The 20,936-nt window shown below is 34.7% G+C and overlaps 2 protein-coding genes across 2 annotated transcripts in view; both read left to right on the top strand.

The window, feature by feature from the left end:
- The first annotated feature begins 5,949 nt into the window (after positions 1-5,949).
- On the top strand, positions 5,950-8,486 carry LOC128671994 (uncharacterized). The gene has a single exon (XM_053748867.2). It carries the CDS (start codon positions 5,966-5,968, stop codon positions 7,268-7,270), a length of 1,305 nt encoding a protein of 434 aa, XP_053604842.1. The 5' UTR covers positions 5,950-5,965; the 3' UTR covers positions 7,271-8,486.
- Positions 8,487-13,995: 5,509 nt separating this feature from the next.
- Positions 13,996-20,936, top strand: part of LOC128671901 (uncharacterized protein) — a 54,785-nt gene continuing 47,844 nt past the window's right edge. The window contains exon 1 of the mRNA XM_053748733.1: positions 13,996-14,303. The gene's annotated coding sequence lies outside the window, so the exon portion shown is untranslated. The remainder of the gene's footprint in view (positions 14,304-20,936) is intronic.

Genomic DNA, 20,936 nt, shown 5'->3' with positions numbered 1-20,936 from the left:
AAATCACAGATTCCATTAGTATTCTTACAAAATATTCATTAGCTTTGAATAAGTACATCAATTAAGCTTTCTAAGTACTTTGCGTAAAATGTGTTTATGTATCGTATTGTTTCTCGCGCGACTTGGCGTGTTGCTAGTTGCATTCGGAGCTGTGACGTTCCAAAGCCGGGGTTAAGCCTAAAAAAATTGCGACTAAATTTTTGAAGAGTTGGCTATGGTTTTAAAACCGGCCGCCCGCTTGGCGTCAACTCTCGGTCGTTAGTCGCCTTGTACTACATCCACGGGAGGGATGAAGATATAGGGTATGTCATAAATTTGTACAATAAACTGGTCTAAACAGATATAATTTTAAAAAAACCCTAGTAAATTACAGAATTTACTAGAGTTTTTATTTTATTTTATTCATTCCACATTTAAGATCAAGAATCTTTTCCATGAAGTTATTTCCGTATCTTTCTACCTTCAGCCATCGTTTTGACGTCACTCTACGACATCACTCTTGTTCACTTTATCTGGTCTATTTAAGTCTTACTTGGCTTTCCTTTTCGTCTTTTTGCTTCTATTGGGTTTTATCTGATTATCGTGTCGTAAATTCGAACCTGGTGGCCAAACATTTTTCCTCGCTTCTAGTCTATAACTTTTAATAGCATTCATTGTAATAACAAACTTTAACCGAATTAAACTTCATAAAATATATCTTAAGTTTTAGATATCTTAAACACATTAAATATAAAATTTAATTTAAATAATACTAAAAAAATATTTACAATAATTAAATGAAAAAAAAAGGAATATATATTTTTTAAATATGTTTTTAACTCTCGTATTTAGTTAGACATAGGTACATTACCAATAATATTCACAGTTTTCGGCGAGGTATTGATTTCAAATTGAGAACAATACTGGTATGCTAAATCGACAACCTAAAACCCATTGTTTAAAAAAAATAACAGATAAATTCTACATTTAAAATAAAAGAAAAATATTCTAAACAGCCAGTGTTCACAATAAAAATGTAGTAAACATTTGCGAATGCACACTTTACTTTTGTAGACATAACGGGATTTTGTTGGATCTCCTCAATCGTATTTATTGATACTGTTAGTTCCGAGTCGAGTGTTCTTGTTTTGTTTGTCCTTATTTTGTTGGGATAAATTCGATTTAGAAAGTATCCCTCATGAAATGTATAAAGATTTTTCTTCATGTTCGTATTTAGCCGTGAGTGGTCATTTTTGAGGTGTCTTTATATACAGTCTTACAAGACGTCTAAAAGATCTGTGTTCTTTCTTTCTGTATTCAAATTTAAGACTAGCGACGCTATATTATATTCAAGTCGCCAAAAGGCATCTGGCATGATTTTTACCATTATAACCACAGGTAATAGACATCATAAAGCGTAAGTGAACAAGATGAGGTACTTCCAAGAAAAAAACATTTGCATCTTTTCAATTATTATGAATACATAAATAAGTACTCAATTCTTCAATTATATTTTGCTAGTTTCAAGTCAGTATAATTTCAATTATGAATTTATTATTCTTGCTAAATAGATTGTCAAAAAAAAAGTAATTTTATGCTATGTGTACATTTCGTTCGAGTACAAATAAAGGTGAACAAACTCTATTGTAAATGTTTACGTCATCAAAGGTCATTTTCTTAATTAAACGCTTTGACAAATGAAATATCTTCACGAACGAATAAACTTTTTTTGCTAATTCGACAATGTGACCTGAATACGCCCTGAAAACAGAAAGGTCACAAGAACAAAACGAAGACACTGGCGTCTATATAGAAGTGATAACGAAAAACATGTTTGTCAGAAGATAAAGCTTCAAGGTTGGTACAGTCGATCGCACATTGCCTTAACAAAATTCATTGCAAAATCACATCTTATGCCGCCACATAAAGGTTCAACTTGTAGGGTAACTCGATGTGCCGTTGAATGTTACAATTAGGTAATGAAAGTTCACAAAACTTTGCTGTTTGTCAGTAGGTTGAGTAAATTATATCAGAAATCTATGAACAGTAATATAATATTTGTATGATATCTTATTTAGGGATAGATTCTTATAATCTATATTATAACCTCCAATCACATGCTAGATTGTGTTGTAAAAATGCATTAGTTAATCACATCCAAACGGCATATAGTTGACGCCATTCTTGTCAGTCAAGACAGATAGCTCAATTCATGGGATCCTGTTAATTGCCTTCCGGATAAACTCCAATCAATCACCTATAAAAACAGAGGTCGCTTTTTGTCAACCCTCGAAGATTGAGCTCTTATTGAATGCCCGATGAAGTGTTGACGAAAATACATCACACTTTCGTAGGGTTGTCACTAAAAAAGTGAAAATAAAATTCTGATATTCAAAGCATTTATTACGAAATTAGACATTTACAGGCACTTCTGCAAATCAGATTTAAATTACATTTATAATAATTATCTCAAAACTACTAGCATTTCGGAAGGACTGTTTTGGCAAAGAGTAACTAGTAGTTTTGAGTTTTTTTAGTTTGAGAAGAAAATGCCGAAAGAAACTCAAACAGCATTGGTCCGTATCATACCAGAATGGATAGCAATCCAAATAATAATGATGAATTCGAAGAAAAAAACATAAATTAATCTACTGGTATGGATTCAGCAAAACTCAGCAAGAAAAGAGCTAGATTAAATACCTGAAAGTACGGTAAATAATGCTGACATAGTTCTACAAGTTGTTTAGAATCATAGTTAAGGGCAATCAAGGGACTTTCAAACAAAAACAAATGTAGATAAAAACTAAATTACGAGTTTAAGAAATCATCGACTATGAAGTTATTGGTTATTATATGGTTATTTATGAAGCTAAATACATAATTTTCAAACACAGCTGTCACATAAATACTGTCGATGAAATTCTCATTCAATTAAAAAAAAAAAACTAGGTCGAAATTCAAAATAAAATATGTTAAGCCGTTTGGCTTCTATGATGCCAATAATAGACACAAACACGTTAAATTAATAAATCCCCTCTTGTTTATCGGGGTTATTTATTTATAATAATCTCAATAATTTCGCATTATTTTCAACAAAATTTTGAGAACCTTTAATTATTTAACAAAGTAGTGTGTGAGAATTTCGGGATTAAAAGTTGGATAGTCCGCCTTGAGCGTTTAATTTCTCTCTTGTGGCATAAAATAATATTTTTGTATTTGAATTTGTTGTCCACTAGAGAGACACATCTAATTGTGGCCACGCGTGTGATTGAATAAAATACTCGTATTGTTTACTTTTAGACAGGCCGAAAGATTAAAAATTAATGAATTTTTAAAATTAATCTAAATTAATGAGAGCGAAACGTCATTAATTCTAGCGTGCATCAAATAGCATAATATTAATTTTAAGCGATTGTTCGTGTTAAGTAAATATATAATCACTACATACATATATACATACTTTTGCTCAGTAATTTCACATATGCCACTTTGAGCACCAAATAATATACACCCGAGTAGATGGCAAATAATTAACTTTACCTTAAGATCCAATCCAAAGAAGCGGTGGTGGTGTAATGTTTAAGACGCCCGCCTGCGGATCGAAAGGTCCTAGGTTCGAATCCTACTCGTGCCACATGAGTTTGTATACCAGTCTGATTCATGTATAGTAGTTTTCTTCAACCACCACTTGTTTCCGTTGAAGGAACACATCGTGAGGAATCTGCACACTGGTTGATTATTAACTTATGTGTGAAATGGAGAAGGCAATGGCAAAGCACTCCATTACTAATGACAAGAAAGTTGTTGTGTGTGTTCATTCCACGTAATAACCATGACCCTCAGCCATGAGGAATACGACTATGAAGAGAGAATAGCACATATTAATATTTTTCATTGTTATTAAATTTTTTAAAGGAATTTTAGTGTAAAAAGTATTATTTTGACCCTGAAAAATTTTCATATTGGTTAATTTTAAATTTTCGTATTTCATTATTAACTGCTTAATAGGAGTATTGAACGCGCACGTACCTTTTACTTCTATAATTCGGATGTTTCATGACGTGGTCATCGAGCGAGTGACCAGCTCGAAACAATTTCTTAATGGTGTTCGATCGGTTGCAATATTTGTTCTAAATAAACGGTAGAACTCGTAGTCGACACGGTTCTTATTCGACCGGTCGTAATAGTAATTTTTGCCTGAAAGAATAACAAATATCCCTTTTCATGAACTTTACGTTGTCATTAAGCAATTTTTTAATAATATATTATTATATATATGTTACTAAGTAATTTTATGAATGTTCAGTAGAGCGTTTAGACAAAATCTCATTTCGGGAATTCCATGTGATTTGGGTTGTAAATGAACATAGGAAATAGGTTTTATTAAAAAAGTTTTTGCTTTGGTTATACCTTACTGAGAATCTCCCAAACCTTCCATCCTCAACTACCCAAAAACATTGTGTAATCTATTGAATCCAATAAACATTTTTGTGTATGTCGGTTTAATATTTCCTATCACTTCAAAATACAAAAAAACAATTTTTTATTTTTCGTTTTTTATACGAATCTCTCATATAAATCTGAATATTGTCTATGGTTTTTATTTATTAAAAAAACTTGAAAAGTAGCCCTGCGGTTGATGCGCGCAAATTTCATAACATTATTATGAAATAGTTTATTATTTAAATACACCACTGTACGCATTCCAAAAAAAAAATTTGTACATGTAGAATATACAAGAAAGAGTATATATTATAATGCGAATAATAATAATATTATATAATAATTGTGTGTTCAGCCCTGTAATAAAACTGTGAGTGGTGATTAAGCACGACGTATTTTCTACGCGTTCGAACCTCTATAAAATCAGAACCTTTTGGCAGTAAAAATTACGACCTGCCGTATGTGAACCCACCTTTTGCAGCTGGCGACTTGATATAGTTTTATTTGTTTCATAGAAATACTTTTCTTAAACACTTATGAAATAAATTAGCGTTGCGAGAATAATTAAATATCATTTATTATTTACTAGCTTTTGCCGGCGGCTTCGCTGTCGTAACAGTTATTATTCTGGTATGAAAAGTACCCTATGTCCTTCTCCACACATCAAACTACATGTATGTATACATTAATGTATATATTAATTTCAAGAATAACAAAAAAATTTCAAGAAGATTGGTCGAGTAGATAGAGCGTGAATAACAAACATACTTTCGCAATTATAATATTAGTTAGGATTGGGATTTGACCCCTCAGTTCACACACGGCCCGATCAGACTGCGATCCTATTGTTGTTCAATTGTTTTTATTATCTCCAAGATCCAAGGGTTAAATAGCCGTTAAAGATTCAGTATTGGACAAAGGCCTCTGTCTCTTTCTTCCAAGACCGCCATGTTTGACCTTTCAGTTCGTCACTCCAGCGCAACCGTGGACAACCCGGCCACTTTTTGCCATTCGGGCATTCAGGGCAACCCAATCTGTCACTTGCTTGGCCCACTGCTCTGGAGGCATTCTGATGACGTTTTCCCCCCAATTCCATTTCAAATTTGCCGCTATTTCAGCTACATACATAATTTTAGTCATAAAATTTTGGTACAATATCCTTTAGAAATACCGTGATGTAATTATTCCCGATTTCTTCTTTAACATTAAAATGAGCCCAAAGTCCGTAAAAGTATGGATACTTTTACTGTAGAAAACTTTTTAATGTAGAAGTTACATTTTGCACGGTCTTTGCCATCTATAATAGTGTCCAGGATTTAAATAACTATAAAATAACTGCACTGGCCACCAAAATTGTATTAGAGAAATAAGTTGACAACGTTATTCTAATTTCAAATATTTTTCGTTGTCAAAAAAATTGTCGCAGATAGTTGAGTTGTATTTTTGGTTTCCAATATATATTTACATTTTAATTGCCACTACACAAGAGTTTCATTTATTACGACCATACATATTGTTCACAGCTGTTTTCGACGCGAGCGAAATGGCTACGATTGTGAAGTGCAATACTTGCAATATTGTGATTGACGAGCTGTTAGCATTTGTGCAAAACAAAATCTCAGTGATTGATGAGGACACCCTTGTCAAAATATGTGTTTCTTCATTCGATAGTGACCAAATTAAGCGGTCCAAATCGTTACTTTTTGACTCACTACCTTCGGATCGACGCAAAATAAATAGAACGAGGAAAGGAAAGGAAAATCGTGATTTAGAAGACATCATAGCCCTTTATAAAAGTGTGAGCATGGAATTAATGCCCGTGTTTGTGGCCCGCGACCTTGAAAAGCTTCCACCAGTGACCTTTGACCACCTAGACGTCACAAAACTTCTTAAGGATCTAGTGCTGGTTAAAACAAAATTAAGCGCTGTAGAAAACAGTTTTGTCTCAGTTGAGCAGCTAGATGAAGTAAAGAGGGAAGTTCAAGCCCTAAAATCAAAGTCGGGTCAATCATCTCCGAAATATCGCGATATGAATGTAAACCTTAATAAAAGAGGTGCATCCACATACAACATGGACAGCGGCCCAATGGGATTTTCGCACTTCGAAACGACTATTGCAAACAATAGCAACATTTCTACGAGCCCACTATCGTCATCCAAACAGAGAGACAGTTCTCCACATAAGGAAGTACTTTTTGATACCCCAAAGTCAAATATCCGTTGCGATAGTATTTCGTATTCGAATATTGTGAGTCATACGACGCCGATGACGAAGCCGCCGTGCGAGGGGTGTGAGGAGCGGGAATCGCCGAAGGAGCTGCGCCCAGCCGTCAGTGCTGTCACTGTCGCGGCGGAATGTCAAAATAGCAGTCGATCGTCAGCTGTCAAAGTCAACTATGACATCTCAGGTCAGCAAACACAAACAACAACATTGGCTGAAACTGAAATAGCGAGATCAGAGTCAGACCCAGAGGAGATTTGGGATGTACAACGTAAAAAACGCAAAGCAAACTATAGATATATGGGCAAAACTGGCGCCTGTACTGAGAACAAAGGTAAATTCAGAGCTGCCGAGGCTAAAGTACCGATGTTTATTACGAGAGTACATAAGGAAACCACGGAACAAGACATCATGGAGTATATACGGACCAAAACTCGGGAAACTGTGAAACTCGAGAAAATTGCGTCTAAGAAAGAGAAGAATTATAATGCCTACAAATTCTTTGTTTCTGAAATCAAACTTCCAATGTTCTTGAATGACGAGCTTTGGCCACAGGGAATTGTTTTTCGTCGCTTTGTGCATTATAAATATAGAAACGCTGACGGCCGCAATACTGAAATTAAATGATAGACACAATTAATATGGTCACTTTTAATTGCAAGAACATTAAACGTTCTGTTGACTATGTAAGACAATTATGTAAAACATCGGCAATAATTGCATTGCAAGAAACGTGGCTGTTGCCATCAGATATTGCTTTCTTGGACAATATCCATGATGATTTCGGATGTACCGGGATGTCGTCGATGGATACGGGAGCGGGCATGCTGCGTGGGCGACCCTACGGAGGTATCGCCTTGCTGTGGAACAAGCAGGTGTTCCGAAATGTGTCGATAGTGCAGTGTGATAACCCTCGCGTGTGTGCCATCAAAATAGCTTTGGAAGCGAGGTCAGTGTTTGTGTTTAATGTGTACATGCCTTTTGAGGACCCTGGCAACCAGTCAGAGTTCACGGACACGCTGAGTCTGGTGAGTGCCATTATCAATAATGAAAGTGCCGAAGAAGTGTATATACTAGGGGATTTTAATGCCCATCCCACTAAAACTTTTTATGCAGAACTGTCAGCTTTCTGTAGTGAGGAACACTGGACATGCGTAGACGTTCAAAAACTAGGCCTATCATCAGGTACATATACCTTTGTGAGTGACTCAAATGGATCACGAACTTGGCTAGACCACTGTGTGGTTTCGGCCTCAGTTTTACAATCAGTTTGTAATATTTATGTTATGAATGATGTATGTTGGTCAGACCATAGCCCTTTAGTGGTGGAGTGTAATTTAAATTTAAAAATTAACTTATGTCATAATAATTTAACAATTCCACAAAAAACTGCTAAAAATAAAATCTTATGGGGTGATAGAAACTTAGATCAAATTGAGATGTATACAAAAATATGTAATGAAAAACTTAACCTAATCTGTTGCCCTGACGAACTAGTGTGTTGTAGTAAAGTTTTATGTGATAATGATAATCATAAAACTGTCTTGAAAGAACTTTACAATGACATAATATGTGTATTAAGTGAGGCCGCATCTGCCACCTGCAAGCAATGTTATCTGAAACCTAAAAGAAAGCCAGTTGTGGGGTGGAACAGGCACGTAAGCGAGGCTCACAGGGAGGCTAGGTGTAAACATCAGATATGGCTCTTGTATAATAAACCTAACAGTGGTAGTGTTTATAATGAAATGGTGGAAAGCCGTAAAATTTTTAAGTCTCGTTTGAAGTGGTGTCAAAACCATGAAGAGCAGTTAAAAATGGACATAATTGCTTCACACCACAGAAAGCATGACTTCAAGGGCTTTTGGAAAGCAACAAATAAACTTGGTTCTAAGCCTAAACTCCCTGTGAGTGTCGACGGCTTGTGTGAGCACTCAAGTATAGCAGACATGTTTAGAGAGCAGTTTTCTGTTAAATCTCCATTGGGACCACCACAGTCAAAGTGTAGTACTGGCCTGTGTGGTCAGGAGATTTATACTCGGTTTACTGCAGATGATATAGACAAAATTATTAAGTGTATGTGTAGAGTCTCCTGGCCACGATGGGCTGAGTATTGAACACCTACAACATGCAGGGCTGCACCTGCCGAGAGTTCTCAATATGCTTTTTTCACTGTGCATGTCCCATTCTTACTTGCCCTCGGAAATGATGAAAACTGTAGTGGTCCCTATAGTAAAGAACAGAACGGGCGATACTAGCGACCGGACCAACTATAGGCCCATCTCTCTTGCCACAGTAGTGGCAAAGGTGCTTGACAGTCTGCTTAATCAACAACTGGATAAATATCTTTCTCTGCATGACAACCAGTTTGGTTTCAGACCTGGTCTATCCACTGAGTCAGCAATCCTGTGTTTGAAGCAGACTGTCAAGTACTATACAGAGCGAAATACACCAGTATATGGCTGCTTTCTGGATCTGTCGAAGGCTTTCGACCTAGTCTCTTACGATATACTGTGGCAAAAACTAGAAGAAATGAAAGTGCCACCTGACCTGTGTAATCTATTTAAGTACTGGTATCTCAATCAAATCAATGTCGTGAAGTGGTCGAATGCTTTCTCAGAGCCATACAGGTTGGAGTGCGGAGTAAGGCAGGGAGGGCTGTCCTCGCCTAAGCTATTCAACCTATACGTGAACGCACTGATTGAGGAGCTCAGCAGCTTACATGTCGGCTGCCATATTGATGACATATGTCTTAACAATATTAGTTATGCGGACGACATGGCTCTGCTGAGTGCCTCTCCGTGCGGCCTCGACCGGTTGTTGAGTGTGTGCAAGCGATACGCCACCAGTCATGGTTTATTATATAATGAGAAGAAGAGTGTATGTATGGTCTTTCAAGCTGGAGGGAAAAATCCGGACACTATTCCACCAATAGTATTAAATAAGACGCCCTTACAATGGGTTTATAAATTTAAATACCTTGGACACTGGTTGACCTCTGACTTGAAAGACAATACAGACATTGAAAGGGAGCGTAGGGCGCTATCTATGCGTGCTAATATGATAGCCCGTAGGTTTGCTCGTTGTTCTAGACAAGTAAAAATAACTCTCTTTAGAGCCTACTGCACATCCTTCTACACGAGCAGCTTATGGGTGCAATATACAAAGAAGCAATTTAGTGCCCTACGTGTCCAATATAATGATGCCTTCAGGGTGCTTTTGGGGTTGTCCCGACGTTGTAGTGCGTCGGGGATGTTCGCCGAGGCACGAGTGGATTGTTTCTACACCACTATGCGCAAACGGTGCACATCCCTGGCTAACAGACTTCGGGCCAGCTCCAACAGTATCCTGAACTTGTTCGCGACACGTGTCGATTTTCAGTATGTGAATCATTGCTCGATGATTCACATGCTGAAAAATGTACAAGTGTAATGTAATGTCCTGTTTTGTATTTTACTAACATTAGGTTTTAAGTTTTCTGTGTTACTAACAATAAATGATCTAAAAGTTGGTCAAGAAATAAATGAATTATTATTATGTTTTTATCACTTTAAGCTCTCAGCCGAGGCTGGCATTCTAATGATAGACACGGGCCATGACCAAGTGGCTATCATTTTTAGGGTAGATTAAGGGGGTCAGTCCGTGTGTGTGTAGTTGGTATTTATGTTGTAGGTGTCAGTGTCTGTAGAGTCCATAAACTTCCTAACTATTCGACAGGTATTAAGAATTGCTGCTTTCTGCATATTAATATATGTAAGGGGTTTGAGATTGAGTAGCTTGAGGGAATTATGCAAATGCTTGGGAATGACACCAGTTGTGGACAATACAATGGGAACTATGAAAACTTTATCTTGATTCCATATCCTATATATTTCATCTTTTAGGTCTGTGTATTTGTGAATTTTTTCTGTAATAGTTTTTGTGAGATTATGCGTATTCGGTACTGCTATGTCTATAAGGTATGTAGTTTTATTTAGTTTATCTTGTAGTACAATGTCAGGTCTGTTATAGTGTATGGTTCTATCGGTAAGGATGCTTCGATCATAATATAGTTTATGTGTATTGTTTTCTAGGACTGGCTTTGGTAAGTACTCATAGTAGGGTGTAGGCTTGTTTGTAGTTTGTAAAAGGTTATGTTTATGAGCAAGTTTTTGGTGTATGATGTTTGCAACTTGGTTGTGCCTGTGGGTGTAATCTGTTTGAGTAAGGTGAGGGCATGCTCCAGTTATGTGTTGTATGGTTTCTGAATGTATGTGGCATTTTCGGCATTTATCATCTCTAATATGTGCGTCCTTTATTATATATTTTTGGTAGTTTTTGGTGTTTATTACCTGATCTTGTATTGCAATTAAGAATCCTTCTGTTTCAGCAAATAGGGTGCCAACTTGTAACCATTTGTTTGAAGCCTCTAGGTCTATATGGGATTGTTGGAGGTCGTTTGGATGTCTACCGTGGAGTACTTTCCTTTTCCATTCGTCTATATTTTCATCCTCATAGTCGGTTCTACAGGGTTCTGTTTCTGTCTGTCTGTCAGTTAGGTTTAGTGGTGTGTACATTTTGTCGTTATTAATGATTGCACTGTGTATTTGGTTATGTTCGGCTTTTCTACTAAAGAATGTTTTAAGAGTTGTAATTTGCTTTTTCCAGAGAGCTTGAATATTAATAAGTCCACGACCACCGTTTTTCCTTTTTATGACCATGCGTTCTATTGCTGACTTTGGGTGTAAATAATTATATTTCGTTAGGATAGTTCTAGTCATACGTTCTATTGTGATTATATTAGTTTTAGACCATTTTATAACTCCGAAAGAGTAAGTAAGGATAGGGATGCAAAAAGTGTTTATGGCTTTAATCATGTTTTTTCCTGTAAGCTGGCTTTTTGTTACTTTAATAATTCTTCTTCTGTACTCATTTTGTAGGGATCTTTTTATTTCACTATGATCTAGACCTCTTGATTGCACGTATCCCAAATATTTATAAACTTCATTGGGTTCCATTGCTGCTATTGACTCTGTCTCACTTATTGCATACCCCCCGGGTTGGGTTTTACCTTTAATTATATGTAATGTACGACATTTGTCAAGTCCGAATTTCATATTAATATCGTTGCTAAATTTTGCTGTGGTTTCTATTAATTTATCAATGTCTTTTTTTGTTTTAGCGTAAAGTTTAATATCATCCATATAAATTAAGTGATCAATATTAGTTTCTGTATTGTCATGTTTAAGAGAGTATCCAACACGGAGACCATTCAACAAATGAGACAGTGGATTAAGGGCAAGACAAAACCATAAGGGACTCAGTGAGTCCCCTTGATATATGCCTTTTTTGATGGTTATCTCCCTGCTTGTGACTTTAGAGTTTTGCGTGGTTAGACAAAGTGAAGTTTTCCAGTTCGGCATTATATTTATTATTATATTATTATTATTGTTCAAACAGTTTGATCATTGGTACACATATCCATAATTATCTATAATAATGTAACCGCAGTCGCGAAATTTCTGTCTGTATTGTAATGTTTATGCCAGCTACACACTATCACTCGGCCAGATGCCGACGCGAATACATGAACATTGCGTAGTTTATATGAGTGCTTTTATTTACTGCAATGAAAAACCAGGAATGTATGCCAAATCCGCCGAGTTCCGCAAACTGGTTCGAGATAGTGTGGAGCCGGTATGAAACTTTAAGGTGCAACCATGGAGAGCCATCGCTGGGATGCCGACTGTTGCTAGAGAGTAACAGTCGGCATCCCAGCGCGCATCAAATAATCAAACCACCCAGTTCTCCACTTCGTTACATTAATGACATATAAGGTACTTCTAATTTAGTTTCGTCTATCACCAATAGTATTATGAGATAAATAAAGACAATTTCAATTTTATCGAGATGCCTTCACCATAGGCTACGTTGGGATTAAAAGCTAGACATGCTTTTCATAAAAAATGCAGCTTTGCTGCTTGTTTTCTTTTCGGTCAAGATGCCATCTGCTTGATTAAAGTAAAAGTGATACTATCAAGTCTCAATCCGTGTAAAATTTGCCATTAATTAATACATAAATGGGGTAAAGGACCCATCATTAAGATTTGCGATAACCAAGCTTCATAGGTCATTAATGGTGCTATTAAAACGGCCTATCTCACCTCAGAATCATTAAACTTAAGTCACATTCATAGATACAGATTTCATTATTTTGGATGTGTCATGCTTTTTACGAAAGTACTCATCTAGAAAATATTTTCATTTATTTATTAATTTTTGTATACAACATAACAGTGTAAATATAAAACTTACAAATGAGGAACTAAGTACAATAGTACTATTTATTTATACAAAACATTCAGTAGACCCGCGTAAAAATAATGGGAAGAAGAGAATTTGCTGATAACTTGATGTTATCAAAAAAAATCTGACAATCTCAACCGCAGACGCAATTGGTATTGCTAATAAGATTTACACCTAAACTTGCCTCAACCATCCAAATTGTTCTAATCTGCAAATTCTCTGATATTCTCAGCCTGGAGGCAGAACTAGTGTTGTTCTTCTTCACCTGCGCTTTGGAAGTCGGCAGTAGACTTAGTTTAAGTAATTATTTTGACATCAATAAGTGATGTATATCATCCTATATTGAATAAAGAATATTGAATTTGAATTTTATAAATATTTAAACCGAAACTTGCCACATCTAGTTCTGTAGTTAGCTGCTACCGGCCAACTTGATGCTAATCTGCGAATTTGTGGGTTTGCTAATGCGTTTGTAATTTACGATACACGTTTTGTGTCGCTTCATAGTAGATTTCACTGGAAATTTTTATAAACAATATTATATTTCGTATCATATAATTTTTCACGGAATTTTTTAAGAACGAAAATTTTATCGGCGATTAAAATTCAACAGCTTTTTTTCTCTTGATACAATTTAACTTGCAACCTTGGCCGCCTTTTTAAATATTTTAAATCGTAAGTGTGAGTAGCACCATTCAACTTTGACGTTAAGTTTAATCTGCGCAGAAAAACGTAAAGTACGCCATTGTATCTTAATGACAGCAGTTTAAAGTTAACATCCAAGATAATTCGCGCAACCCACTGTTATTGTTATCAATCATTTTTGGACGATCCTCAATTAAGTGTTTTATACAGTTAATATAACTTAATTTTTAATTGATATCACATTCATAAAACAAATGAAGCACCTAATAATAAAGAAAACAACGTAAATAATTGATCTCAATGAATACAAAGTCTATTACCGTCGCTCGCTCATAAAAATTGATAAGTCATTAAATCGATTTCAAAGCATGTGCTCGATTTCACATTGAACTTACTCATAAACGTATTATTCGAGGAGCGCAAGTCATGGAGCTTTACGAACCGGGATCGTGATGTGAGAATTCACATTTGGCTTTTCACCCGATGTGATATTGGGGTTGTAAAATCGCCTTTACTTCTCACTCGTTAACCGCCTCTGTATATTGCATTACTCTATGTTTGTCGTAGCTTCGTAGAACCTCAGTCGTAGCCGATATCCCGTAGCGCACGCACGTAGCGTCTCGGGCGGTTTTCGCTCCAAATACCTTCATATAAAAACTTGTATCGTGATACGGACGGTGTTTTTGTGTTTGTGACATCTTGTGTCGGAACAGGATTCTTGTTAACGATTGTCGTAAGTATAATATTTTGATTTTTTTTTGGGATATTTATCAGGAAAGTTATCTTGTAAAAATATTTTTGGAATTTTCGGTCAAATAATCGCTAAGTAAGCTTAGATAAATCTGTAATATTTTTCACGTTTTTTATTCATTATTTCCCTCGTATCATGTTGAAATAAAAAGTTTGCTCTTTTATTCCTTTTTTATTTCTTGACAGGGTTCTATTATAATGGAAAATAGGCAATATTATACAGTTTAGTACTTTCTTTAATAGCATTGTAACCATTATGTAACTATATATTATGTGTGTATATAATATCGAAATATTTATATATATATTACTAATCAATTTACCTAACAAACACCCACACGTATGAAAAGAAAAGAAAGAGTAATTTGAATAAATTACTGTTTCTTTTCTTTTCATAATAACAATATTTTTTGTAGCCAATTATATGCTGATCACTTGATTGCAAAATAAAACAGAGTCGATGATATCGTAATTGTTTTTTATACATATTCTAAAGGTGTGTGGTTTCCGCCCTAAATCTACTAGCATCCTACATCCTAAATCAACCTCCATCCCCTAATGTATCTACGGCGCGTATTGCATAAAGCAACTAAAGGGATTATTATGCTAAGTACTAATATAAAATAAAAAAATATAAATGTAATTTATATTTTATGTATTTTAGATATGGGTATTGTTCTTTAATATCACTATCATGCTAGTAGTTTGTAGCTTTGGTGAATATTATTTTACTTTAGATTTTTTATTAGCCTGTTGATGTGTCCCACTGCTGGGCAAAGGTCTCCTCTTCCTTCTTTCACAATTTAATATATACTTATAATATTTAGAATATTATGTAAAAAAATGCCTGTGTTTAGGCAGGTCTAATTTATAAATAAATGATTTAATTTTTTTTTTACCCACTACTCTTTCACGTAAACTTTCTGGGTGAGTTACGATACGACTTGGTATAGAAAATATCTTGAAAATACCTGGAAGAAGCGGTGGTGGTGTAACGGTTAAGATGCCCGCCTGTATTCCGAAAGGGCGCAGGTTCGAATCTTACTCATGTCACATGAGTTTCGACTCCAATATGACTAGTGAGTAGTTTTATCGTCCACCACTTCTCCAGAAGGAAAACGTCGTTAGGAAACTTGCAATCTGGTTGTCAACTTGTGTGTGAAATAGAGAAGGCAATGGCAAACCATTCTATTAATAGAGCTAAGAAAATCGTTGTGTTATGTTGTGTGCGTGTTTCATACATACGATCGCGATCCTCAGTCATGAGGAATACGACTATGAGGAGACCTGAAAGAAATTGCTAATATCGATAAAGGCTTTTGCGCAATTTGTCTTAATAATTATACATTATATTGGGTGTGAAACATTGTATACTTATATGTTATGTAAATAATTTGTGCTATAAATTATTTTAGTAGGTAAAGCATTATAACTTCTCATTAGCATATGATGCCCTGGAGCATAGTTCAATTCACAATAAGCTTCTGAAACTAATATGCCTAATAATAAATTCCATTCCTAATAATATTTACTGGAAGTCGCAGGGCGAATCGAGGACTTACATGAAAAGGGCAAAATTTCGATATCAAATTATACATAATCAGAACCAACAAATTCATGAAATACAACGCGAATTTTCTCATTTAGTTATTGAATTTTCAATGTATTTTATAAGATTATAGTATTGGAGCTTGTTCAGATAGATTTTATTAAGATTCGATATACCTGCGTAGGTACGTTTTCAGTCTTACGTGTAGGTACTAATTATTTCCAATATGTATTGCACTAGTGTTTTTTTCTTTTGAGGTACGGAACCCCAAAAAAGTGATAGAAATAACCGACTGTGTTTTAAATGGTAATTGTGAATGGCTCATTTATAGCATACTAGCTCTTGCCCGCGGCTTCGCACGCGTATATTTTCCACTGGAAGAGTTATTTTTCCGGGATGAATTACCCTATGTCCTTCTCCATACTTCAAACTACATGCATGCAAAATTTTAAGAAGATTAGTCGAGTAGATAGAGCGTGAAGAGGTAACGAACAAACTTACTTTCGCATTTATAATTTTAGTTAGGATATAGATTTCATTATATTGTGGTTATAGGTAGTAAACAAAATGAAATAGGTACAGCCAGCGTCAAATCTTTGTGTTACAAAAAGTTATGCTAATATATTGTTTCGGACGGGGGCACTGAAAAATAGCACACTTGAGATGAGAGACTAGCCCCTGTTATATTCCGCAAACTGCGTCTCAAAATATTTTTCACAGGAAAAATATTATTTTCTACTGTTTCATTTGTTCACTGATTAAAAAATATATAGTTTTTTTCAACGTTAACAAAGAAACGAGGTGATTAAAAGTTGTTTAGTTAAGACACTTCTTAGATTAAATGTATCAGTTTTAGATAAAAAATTGCATTTTAGGATATTATCCACAAGTGTTTTATCAACGATAAACTACAAGAAAGTGATATGAAAAAGCCCCACGAAATTTCTCACGAATTTCTTGTTCTTCGACCTTCGAAGATATCTGTGTTATCTCACCCACTCTGGTCAAGAGATAATATATCTATCCATAGGCATACAACTAGATAGATATCGGACACGCATTCACCCGCCATTTTATGTGTCGTGCTTATATTTCCATGGGCGCAAAACATGAAATCGGTTCAATGGATCGAAAATATATAATTTACTAAAATATAAACAAGATTATATGCAGGGTCGGCGGTCGCAAATTTTTTTTCAAGCCGTTAAACACTTTTTTTTTACAAACTTAAGATTTAGAAACTCATGATATACGATTATAACGGTGCAATTACGATAAAAGTCAGGTTTTATTTTTGTAAGTTGCTTTTTATTTAATTTTATTCTTCAATACGTTTTGCTCTTGTGTTAATCTTTCAGCATACATTGCTCGCGCTATCGTAAAAGCAACCATCTCTAAAATGGTAAAACTTTAACTGTTTGAATTCAATTTGCGATTGATTTATTTATTGTGATTTATAGTCTAAAAGTTGATTGAAAAGATAAAACGAGATGATTGTGATCTCTTTAAACTTTTTATTAAACATGATGTATTAACATTTTGTTATTTCCTTAAAGTTCTAGTAAAATATGTTCCAAATATGGAGGACAATCAATAAAATAATTAGAACAACACAACTTGTTAATTATGATCATTTTATTTAATGTACTTTACTTTTGACCGATCTATGATAACAAAAGAAAACACTACACAAAACACTATTGTAAAAATTGTATTAATTTTTTAAAGCGCTGAATAATATCTTTTTTTTTTATTTGTTTATTAGAGGTTTGTGAATGTATCTGACAATCCTATGACTCCTATCAAAACCAAAAATAAATTAAAATAACAAAATTAATAAAAAAGAATTTACTTTCACAAATTTCGCAAGTGTAAACAAAGCTGTAAATATGTATTAGAACTAATTTATTTCTGTGTGTATAAGTAAAAAATATACTTGTTAAGTGCTATCTGGTAAAATGTAGCTCTATGACCATTTCACATATCGTAGACCGCTATGTATCATCATCCACGCCCCTTTATTTATGGAATGTCCTGAGGCTTAGCAGATCAGGTTTTTTCCTTTTGTTATTTTCTGGGTAAGTATAGTGTAATATGATTATATAACTGAATGTTTTGATATTAGAGAATTTTCTCCTAATTATTATTATTATTAGCGAATGTTTTTTTTTCCATACAACACAAACTATAGGACTAAAAATCGAGAGGCAAGCCATCAATCCAACTTTGGACAACATTGTCAGCTTCGTGAATCCTGACAATGCCGCCTTCAATAAAGTATAATGTGCAGAGGTCAGTGACGTGTCGCATACTTTGGATCTCCCCGCTGGGATACAGAGCAATTCAATGTTTTTTTGTCTTGAAATTTTCTTTGACAAAGAATAAGTGTAGATAATATTTGTTTATTTCAAAAAAAGGAGGAGGTTGTCAATTCGTTGGCTTCTATTTTTTTTAATGAATGTATGAATGAATTTATTTGTTTAAGTAACAGAAACTCATATGTTAGTACTGCTTTTATACTATGTCAGTACAAAATAATTTAACAACAAATGTGCTTCAAGCTTCTATTCAATCGTCATTCGTGAAATATTGCAAGAAATGGTAAATCTCTGAACTGTCCCCGTGAGAAATTGATGCGGGCGAAGCCGCGGGCAAGAGCTAGTGTAATATAAAATCATAGCGTCCATCCTACACCTGCACTACATTTATATTTGTTACTCGATTATGTTGCACATGACGCCATTGTTTAAATGAAAATTTATGTTCAGATTAATTTTTTTGCACACAATTTTTGAAAATTCAACTGATAAGATTATTTATCAAGATTGGCATAATTCGTTAAAATATTTTTTCTTCGCTACGAAATAATAGAAATTGATAAAAATCAGATGGCGCTAGTGTGCGGGTAAAGCATCTTAAGTAAGCATTAGTTTAGTATCAGCAACTAATGGTTACTTTGACGTAGTAAATTGATAGTAATACACAGTCACAACTGATACTCTAATTAATTATTAGATCAATACAGCTCAGAGGTAATTCAGACCGCCGAATATCGCCGCAAAATTAATGCAATAATAAATTATTGTCTATTTAGTTCAATGATATAATGATATATATATATATAAAGTAAATATATACTTTTTCAGTCTTTCTGGATCTACTGGATCCGGGTTTTACAGTTGAATAGCGCAAGATCTAACTTAAAAACTGGTATAGATTTCATCGCGATACTTAGCTTGGAACCCGAAATATTGACTAAAATGAGTTATAAAAGGACGCATGTAATAAACGCGGGTAAAGCCGTGCGCATAAGCTAGTATTAAAATAATATAAAGTGAATAGTTGACTAGTATTTAAATTTAATAGATACTTATCTTAGATTTTGTTATTCATATGGCTTAAGAATAGTTTAATCATTATACAGAATCTCACTTTTCAAGTTCAAGTTTCAAGTTTTTTGTACAATATAATACCAATAAATTGATTGGCCTCATCAGTACTTCAGTCCCCAGCAATTGGATGGAATTCGATATAATACTAGAGTTGAAACTGAAACAATGCCTACGTCGTTAATAAATCTCTGTTACTGTGAAACTATAAAGGTTGTAGTCCATTGCATATCATATCCATTAAACTATTTTTTTATATATCAGAAATACTATTTGATGCTAAGTGGCTATCACAGCTTGTGGACGCCTGAAGACCAGAGGCGCAACGCGCTCAATGTCTGCTCTGTGGCCTGGGATTGAATTTTGTATTTTTATTTTTATCACTTCATTTATCAATGTTTTTTCCGTATAGCAATTTCTGATCAGCGAATCCCGTGCGTTTTTGATCTCGTAATCAAACATGGAAATTTAAATCGTGATTTTAATTTAATCGTGATTTATTTAGAAAAATCACAAATATTTTTAAAGTAAGGGTTGGTTCAATTGGCTTCAAAAGTCGTTATTTGTAAACTAACAACAGTCTGATAGGTAACTTCATTGTCAACCCTATTGTGAAAGTGGTATAATGTTAATATCGGGAAATGTTAATTATACGTGAAAAGTCAAAATTATAATTTTTTATAGTTGAACATATAGAGGAGCTCAATGACGCATTAGTTAGCATGCTTAGCGTGACTTTTAGTGATACTGATAGACACTAATAGTGACTGTTAAGACACCCTCACAATGGTTAGTTATTGGATAGGTCTTCCAAAATGATTTTGAGCTCATCCGTGTTTCGGAAGGCACGTTAGGCCATTGGTCACATCCCATCCCCATCCGCCATAAAGAAGGCGTGGCATTTAATTGGCTGTTGATGATATAGATGCAAACCGGTGCCTACGAACGCAGCTTAGCTTAGCGTAGCTATCGTAAACATAGCTATGGAATAGTGGCCTAAATTTGATTACGATGTTTATTGTACACGGAATGGCTTGTTACTTAATCTAAGGGTTTTGATTTTATAGATCATGTTAGATAAGGGGTTAATCTCCGTTAGACATGTTAAAACCAAAGATAGTGAGAATAATGTAAAGTTTAATTAATATTTGTTGTATATAGGGCAATATGATGGTTATTATATAAAACGCACAAAAGAGGGAGGGATTTGTATACACAATACTGAACTTTTTCCTTAAATTTTGAACAAAAAATTTTATAAGTAGGTATTCATAAAAAAAAAGACGCGGCAAATATGAGCTTTTGAAAATTTTTCATTACGACAATTTCACAATTATGTAAACACGCTCCCAAAACATTTTAACATATTCGTGGTTCGTTTGAAATGAATATGCATAAAGTTAATTATTTAACCCTTGATGCAAAATGCAGATTGTTTTTGGTTAAAATAAACCGTTTATTAACAGGTAGTTTATCTTACCCATGGTCTGAAAACTAGGGATGCCGACGATCGTGCGAAGTGGAGACGAAAAAGTAGAAAAGCCGACCTTGGGCTCCGATGCTCAACGGATGAGGAAATACGTTCAGGTGAGAGAGAGAGAGAGAAAATAGAGAGGGAGAAAATATAATATATAGTATATAAAAGTCGAACGAAGAAACTTCTCTGTTTTGAAGTTAT

This window comes from Plodia interpunctella, chromosome 8 (genome assembly GCF_027563975.2).
Source record: "Plodia interpunctella isolate USDA-ARS_2022_Savannah chromosome 8, ilPloInte3.2, whole genome shotgun sequence".
Classification (NCBI taxonomy): Eukaryota; Metazoa; Arthropoda; class Insecta; order Lepidoptera; family Pyralidae; genus Plodia; species Plodia interpunctella.
Note: the sequence above shows the minus strand (reverse complement) of the source record. Positions and strands in the feature narration are given on the sequence as shown.

Coding starts and splice junctions, on each gene's coding strand:
- LOC128671994 (XM_053748867.2), top strand. CDS start 5,966: ATGGCTACGATTGTGAAGTGCAATACTTGCAATATTGTGATTGACGAG.